The sequence below is a fragment of the Anopheles maculipalpis genome, chromosome 3RL, assembly GCF_943734695.1.
Source record: "Anopheles maculipalpis chromosome 3RL, idAnoMacuDA_375_x, whole genome shotgun sequence".
NCBI lineage: Eukaryota > Metazoa > Arthropoda > Insecta > Diptera > Culicidae > Anopheles > Anopheles maculipalpis.
Window position 1 is genome coordinate 48,840,053 of NC_064872.1, and position 7,837 is coordinate 48,847,889.

The 7,837-nt window shown below is 44.7% G+C and overlaps 1 protein-coding gene across 1 annotated transcript; it reads left to right on the forward strand.

Annotated features, from left to right (window-relative positions):
* Positions 1 to 326: 326 nt before the first annotated feature.
* On the forward strand, positions 327 to 1,475 carry LOC126560715 (uncharacterized). The gene is made up of 2 exons (XM_050216672.1): positions 327 to 439; positions 518 to 1,475. Exons 1-2 carry the CDS (start codon positions 327 to 329, stop codon positions 1,473 to 1,475), a joined length of 1,071 nt encoding a protein of 356 aa, XP_050072629.1.
* The last annotated feature ends 6,362 nt before the right edge of the window (positions 1,476 to 7,837 follow it).

Below are 7,837 nucleotides of genomic sequence, written 5' to 3' on the forward strand. Positions count from 1 at the left end.
GGGGCGGCTGGTTGTCCTTCTGTCCTGGCATCCTACGGGACTTTAATCAGCTAGGATGCGTAGGCCCTCCGATGAGACAGGGGGTTGGGGGCCTGGTAAACCACCCCTAGAAAACAAATAATGCAACGAAAAGTCAACAACAGATATTACCGCAATGGAACAATCGTTACAGACCCCCGCAAGGAAAATGGACTTACGATTGGAGGCTCGGAACCTGGAATTGTAGATCCCTTACATCTGATGGAAGCACCCGAATCCTATTAGATGGAGTCCATGCCCGCAGCTTCGAGTTAGTAGCACATCAGGAGGTGCGCTGGAAGGGTACAATGGTGCGCCAGTACTATAGCAACTGCACAATCTACCAAAGTGGTGAAGAGACGCGAGAGCTCGGTCCGGCGTTCATCGTGCTAGGTGCGATGCAACAACGGGTGATTGGATGGTAGCCAGTCAACGAACGAATGTGCAGGTTGAGGATTCTTGGTAGGTTCTTCAATCTGAGCATCATAAATGTGCACAGTCCGCACCTTGGGAGCACCGATGACGAGAAGGAGCTCTTTTTTACGCAGCTGGAGAGGGAGTATGACTGCTGCCCACAACATGATGTGAAGATCGTCATCGGAAGACCGGATAAACCAACAATTGGAAGCTTCAGCGCCCACCAGCTGACAAACGATATTGGCCTCAGGCTCATCAATTTTGCCTCCTCCAAGCACATGAGCATTCGCAGCACCTTTTTGCAGCACGCACCACGGTTCAGCTACACCTGGAGGTCACCACTACAAACCTGTTCCCAAATCGAACACGTTCTAATAGACGGAAGGCACTTCTCGGATATTATCGACGTGAAACCGTACAGAGGCGCAAACGTCGACTCGGACCATTTCCTGGTAATGGTAAAGCTGCGCCAGAAACTCTCCGTGGTCAACAACCAACGGAGCAAGCCTACCCCAAGGCTCTATCTGGATCGGCTGAGACGTGCTGATGTGTCGGAGGGGTATGCGCCAGCGCTCGGGGAAGCGCTCTCGTACGACAATCACGCAATGCCCCTAGGAGATCACTGGCGTATGGTGGAACGAGCCATCAGCACCGCATCGGAACTGAAAATTGCCCACTTACCACGCAGTCAGCGAAAGGAATGGTTCGAGGAAGAGTGCACTCGTGCACTATGTGAGAAGAATGCAGCACGCGCCCTCATGCTTCAGCATGAAACCCGTAAGAACGTGGAAAACTACAAACGACTGAGGAGACTGCAGACCCTGTTTTTCCAGAAAAAGAAGCTCCGCTCTGAAGAGTCAGATGAAAAGCTGCTGGAGCTGATTTCTCAGTCGGGGGACGGCTGCTCGTTTTACAGGAGGTTTAAAGAGGCGCGGTGTGGATTTGCTCCTAAAACCGCGATGTGCCGGGACGCAGACGGAAACCTTCTGACAGACAGAGCGGACACCTGTACGGTGCAGAGACAGGAGGGGTTGATATAAGTAGCAGCGCAATCCAACAGCAACAGCAACACACTACCAACAACATCATTGATAGCAATAGTGCAGAAGACGAAGTGTCTCCGCCATCTCTGGATGAGATTGCCAGCGCCATCAAGCAGTTTAAAAGCAACAAGGTTGCTAATAGTGATAGGTTTATCGTCGAAATGCACAAGCTGATCACGAGAATCTGGGAACAGGAAGAATTACTGGAGGAGTGGAAACTGGGCGTCATTCACCTAGTCTACAAAAAGGGCGACAGACTGGAATGCTCGAACCACCGTGCCATTTCAGTCCTTAATGCCGCTTATAAGACCCTGTGCTAGATCTTTTTCTGCAGACCTCCCCGGCGTTTATCGCTTGCCCCCCTTGCTACAGATTTCGTCGGCAGCTGCCAAGCGGGGTTTGTTGGAGGCAAATCCACCACCGACCAAATCTTCACTCTTCGGTAGCTCCTCCAGAAGTGCCGAGAGCGCCAGATCCCTACGCACCTCCTATTTATCGACTTCAAGGTGGCCTACGATACCATGGATCGAAATGAGCTTTGGAACATAATGCAGCGGTACCACTTCCCTGGAAAGCTGATCCGGCTGCTAAAGGCCACCATGAATGGGGTGCAGTGAAGCAGCAAGAATTGGATTGATGATCAATGCGACGAAGACGAAATACCTGCTTGCCGGAAGCTCTGATCGTGATAGAGCCCGAGTGGGAAGCACCAGATTAGTTGACGGCGACAACCTCGAGGTAGTAGAAGAGTTCTGCTATCTTGGGACTGTCGCAACTTCGGATAACGATGTCAGCAGCGTAAATCTGGAGACGCATTGTGCAGGGGAATCGGGCCTACTACGGCCTTCACCGTCTGTTGAGATCCAGAAGACATCGAAACCACACGAAGATATGTATGTGAGATATATCGCTTACTGATTGGTCCGGTGGTCCTATATGGCCACGAGTCTTGGACCATCCGAGCGGAGGATGCAAACGCTCTTGGCGTCGCATCCTCCGGACCATCTTTGGTGATGTGTTCGAACATGGAGTGTGGAGCAGAAGGATAAACCAAGAGCTTGCTGAGCTATACGGAAAACCAGATATTCTGACGAAAGCAAAGACCGGCAGAATATGATGGCTAGGGCATGTTATGAGGATGCCGGACTCATACCCCGCCAAGAAGGTGTTCGTCAGCGACCTCCAGAACGGCACGAGGCGTCGGCGAGCACAGCGAGTTCGTTGGCTGGATCAGGGGACGGGTGAACTGTTGGAGGTCGGGTGCCTGCATGGATTGGAAGCTGCAGCCAGGGATCGATTTTCCTGGAGATCTATCGTTGACCGGACCATGTCACGACGACGTGCTCTTTAAAAGAACAGGCCAACATGAAGAGGAGGGACTACAAACGATCAATGCACTCCCAATGGGGTTTTTGTGTGGAGAATTGTATCTGCTGTCTTTGGACTCCAGAAAGGCTAAGTTTAGTGTCACTTCCAAAATGTGCAATCAACTATCTGCACACGTTCGCTGTTCTTTGACACTACGATCTTAACAGGTCTGTGTCCTGCCGTTTTTGGCCTCTTAATTTTATCTGTAACGCTGCTACCGCCTCTACTGAGAAGTACCTATGTGATGAGGTTGGTATTGCTTGGTATGAGGAATGTCGTTAGAACTCGGTAAAAACCGTTTTGCTACCACAGATTCGAAGCCTATAGAAAGATAACATAGGCTCTCCATACAACTGACGTGGATTTCACAGGACTTAAAGAAGTAGTACATCAGAAGGTCTGAACAAATGAACACCATACAGCAGTACGGATTTCTTGTGAAAACGGGGACGGTTGTTAAAGGCCACTATGGACGGGGTGTAGTGTAAGGTAAGAGTGTCGGTGGTGTGCGAGGACTGTGGCAGTGTGCGAGGCGCACGCCCGACAACAGAAACGCTAGGCCAATCGGATTGGATTGAGAATTAATGCGACGAAAATAAAATACCTGCTTGCCGAAGGCTCTGATCGTGATAGAGCTCGACTCGGAAGACTCACTTGAGGTGGTAGATTATCGTATCTGCTACCTTGATACGATCATATCTTCGGATAACAACGAAGGCAGCGAAAACCGAAGGCGCATTGTTCAAAGAAATCGTGCCTCCACAAACTCCTGCGAACCAGAAGACTCCAATAGCACATGAAATGCACGATCCATCGCACACTGATACGTCCGGTTGTATTCTACGGGTACGAGACCGGACTATGCTGACGGAAAACTCCAATGTGGTCGCTCTTTTCAAACGGCTGGCGGTGTGTGCAAGCAGAGCGTGTGGTGATTTTTGGCTGTCCTTATATCCTGATACTACTGTCCTGACAGTAGTCAAATCCGGAAGGATATAATGACTAGGGCACGTGATGAGGATACTGCCAAACTCATGCCCCACCAGGAAGATGCATGATTGGATGGAAGCAACCGTGGCTGGAGGAGTGCCATAGCCCACGACCGAGTTTCCTGGAAACGGATTGGATGGATGGTCCTCTGTCAGCATAGACCAGGACTCGTACCCGTGGAAGACTACCGGACGTATCAGTGTGCGATAGATCGTGCATTGCGTGCATAGTTGCATGAATTTTGCACTGCAATAAAACTAAAACTACTACAGAAAACTCGAATCTCAGGTTTAAAAATTTGTATTCTTTCGTTCGCACTTTAGACATCTAGCTGATAAACCGAATACTGATGATCAGTCCATATACTATATTGATCGTAGATAGAGTAAGAACATCAGATTGCGGTTTGCAACGGTTTCCAAGCAGAATTGAGAATCATTTCATTTCATCATCATCTTGTCCATGGTCTAGTGCATGGTTTGAACGAATGTGCTGTGAACGATGTACAGTAATATTGGTTCCGAAACGAATCTTTCGCACACGCTAGAACGCTATGTAGGATAATCAAAGCTTGGTATAGAATAAAACAAATAAACAAAACAAAGCATTATATTTTTAACGTAATATTTTCTATATGTTTCTGTGTGTGTGTGTGTTTTTTTTTCTGTTTCATAAAGCATTTATTAAATAATACATTTCTACACGTTCGGCGTTCTTGTACCTCTTCCTCAACAATTCCATCGATTTGCTATATGTACACCGTTTTACTAATGTCTACTATGAACAAATGGTTGTGCAGATGCAGGTTGTATTACAAAAACACAGGGGGTTCTTACACTACATCATAGAACTGACAGCGCAGGGTAAACGGACGAATGGACGAAGAAGCGTGTGTTTGTCGATACGTTAGAACGATCTGCGCTAGCTTACAGCTACGGGTGTATAGTGGCATCACTATATCTATATATATGTATGTATAACTATATAAACAGAAAGGCTGTACCACGCGCTCTACGCTCTCACTACCACTACTGGATAGTAGTGGCCGCTTATTACTGCCGATTTTTTTACATTTTTGTTTCTCACTAGACACTAAACTGAACACGACTCTTACGAGTATATACGGGGTAAGATTTTTTGTTTCTCGGTTTTCCTTTTCTTCCTTTCTTCTTCTGTTGTTTTCTTTTAGCAATTTACAATTACTCCATCTTTCCTTGACCTTGATGATTAGCTGCTGTTTTGTTGTGGGAAGAATATTTAACTATAAACGCTACCTTACTGTACGCTACGATCAAGTGTCTTTTGTTTGCCACCATAGGGTTGTCTTACTTTTCGCTTTTAAGTAGTGCTTTGACCTAAACATTTACCTAGAACGGCTACTGTACGTCGTCTGCCGATGATAGCTTCACATTTCTTGTCAAGTAAATCCAGCTGGAATGATGATAAAGGAGAGGGAAGTGTCCTGACGCTTGTCACTTACACATTCTGTCACGAACGTTTTTTTTTAAATTTATGTCCTCAACGGCGAGTGGCAAAAAAGGGTGTGTTTGTGCGTGCGTGTAATGCTAGCGGTAAAAGGATGGAAATCTGTGCATTTTTACTACAACTACGTACACGAAAAAAAAAAAAAATCAACAACATAACGACTTGTGCACTTGTGTTATTGGGGCGGCAAAAGGGTAAAAGTTTGAAACTAAAACTTTTTTATAAATACACAACCTGTGAATTGTATGTAAATTATATTTTCTGATTTTTTGGCATTCAAGCTTCGTATCCCCATTACCGACCGCGTGTCACATTCTTGCCGATCGAGAATGGAACAATTCGTCGGTCGGTTAGATGGATTCCGATGGTTTTTGTTTGTTGCTTGTTTGTTTGTTTGTTTGTTTTTTTTTTTAATATAAATTATTGTCCTTAGCAATACGATTCTACTACGATGAGTGCGCCAGTGCTTGAGTGAAGTTACATAACATAACAAAAGTGGTGTTAGACTGTGTTGCCCATATATACATGACCAAACTTTTAAGAACGAAAGCTGGTTGAAAAAAATGTGAAAAAGGAAAATAAATGAAGGCTAATGGGTGAAAGTAGATCTAATACATATATCCTATTATATTACACGTAAAACTGTGCTACTTGAAGCACATTTTTGCAACAACACTATGCTCTAGGATGCGTGAAACAGACCGACTGACACGACCAATCGGAGCACGCTCTTTAAAAAAGGGAAACGAAAATTTCAACACACAAGACAGTAAGTTGCTGGCCTAACTAATTGTTCCTTGTTCTTGTTCTTGAGGAGCTGTTGCTGAAGTTAAAGTACGTCCAAACGGGGAAGGTTTACACAGACGGATGTTTTTTAATCCATTTGATCCAGCTACTACACTACACCGGCGTTCGGTACCTTATTTTGTAACATTTACGGAATGAAGGAAAGTGTCTGACTGCTGCACAACAGTGAGGGCGACTTCCGAAAGCCTCCGGTCCGCGCTGTTATGTATGTACACAGCATACACAAAGCGGTAAAAGGTATCCTAGCTTATGCTGCCTTTTTATTGCCAGATTTTGCTAACCATTCCTGGCCAAGCCACACACACACACACATACACCTTCTTGTCCCCGACGCCCAGTTTGCCCTATATACTTATAATTTGTACCATCTGTTTACTAATAACAAATCCCGTTCAATATCGTCCCACACGCTGCGATCACACGCCGATTCCACCACACCATGCATACACACACACACACACACACACTAAGGTGTGTGAGAAAGTATATTTAAGTATGTTGTTTGTTTGTTTGCTTGCCGTTTTTACTACCTTGGTTTACTTGTTTTCTTTGTCATTTCATGTTTAACTGCATCGCGTGCTTTAATCTTAGTAGAATACTACTTTGCTAAACCTTTTTCACAGATTTTCTTTTAATTTTTTGAATACTACTGAACTTCCAGCTCCAGTTTCGTACTCATCTTGATTAATATTTAAAAGGGATTAGAATGTATTTTTGTTGTTTTTTTTTCTAAAAAATTATCTCATTTCGAGATTGAAGAGTCCGCTTTACGAGTTGTTTACCGTTCAGTATGTATTAGCAAAATTAGTTTGTCTTTTTGCATCACAATGATATCTAAATGTTACCGCCGCAAGAATTTACTCTCGAGAGCTAACTTGAACGAAGCCAAAGCACACGAAAAGTCCACAGAGAAAAGGTTGGTTGAGTATTGGCATAATAAAAAAAATGAATGTGCAGTGGTGTTTTTCGTTTTAATTTTAGTTTCAATTTGGCAACGATTGTATGGTAAACGCTTAGCTACATAAGGATTGTATTTTAGTTTTAAGTATTTTTACGTGCATTTTGAATAAGTAATTTGATCGAAAACGGAGACTGTACAGGGAGTCACTAAAAATTGCGGCCGAATTGGTGCATCCGCAAAGGTTCGCACACATATCAGAGTCTTGCCGGCGCACCTTTTCTTTGTGTGGTAAGGTACAAAGCTAACTGAGCTTTAATATTAAAATATCTTGGATTAGATGGACACGCAAATCAACTGGCAGATGAAGCAAATTAGGATAAATAAAGGAAGCATTCAGGTTAGGACAGTGCAGCAAAAGAAGCACACACTAATGTGGATGATACGGAAGTCTTTTGATGTGTTTAATAAACTATGGAATATGGGAGAAATATGTTGGCACGCATCTACTCGACGCCACGGGACGCACGGGATGAGTATGCAAAGGTTAACATGGCTGTGTTGCACATGTTTAAGTCCTAACGATCAAAGTCTCCCGAACGGTTTCCACTAACTATACAACTGCTCTGACTGCTTCAATCAAGCCTACCTCAAGCGTATACACTAGTATCCCAGACAGCGAAGGTAGGAATCGACCACCAATGGCGGCGGGGTCTTCCTATCCTAGCTGTAGCTGCTTTTTTTTATGCAATCACCACGGATGATGAACGGAACAACGGTCGAAAAAGTAAGTGAGTAATTTGTTTTTTTG

Bases quoted from the DNA above. Each gene is read 5' to 3' on its own strand.
- LOC126560715 (XM_050216672.1), top strand. From the start codon at position 327: ATGGTGCGCCAGTACTATAGCAACTGCACAATCTACCAAAGTGGTGAA. The intron at 440-517 runs GTAGCCAGTCAA...AAATGTGCACAG, and splicing joins CAACAACGGGTGATTGGATG to TCCGCACCTTGGGAGCACCG.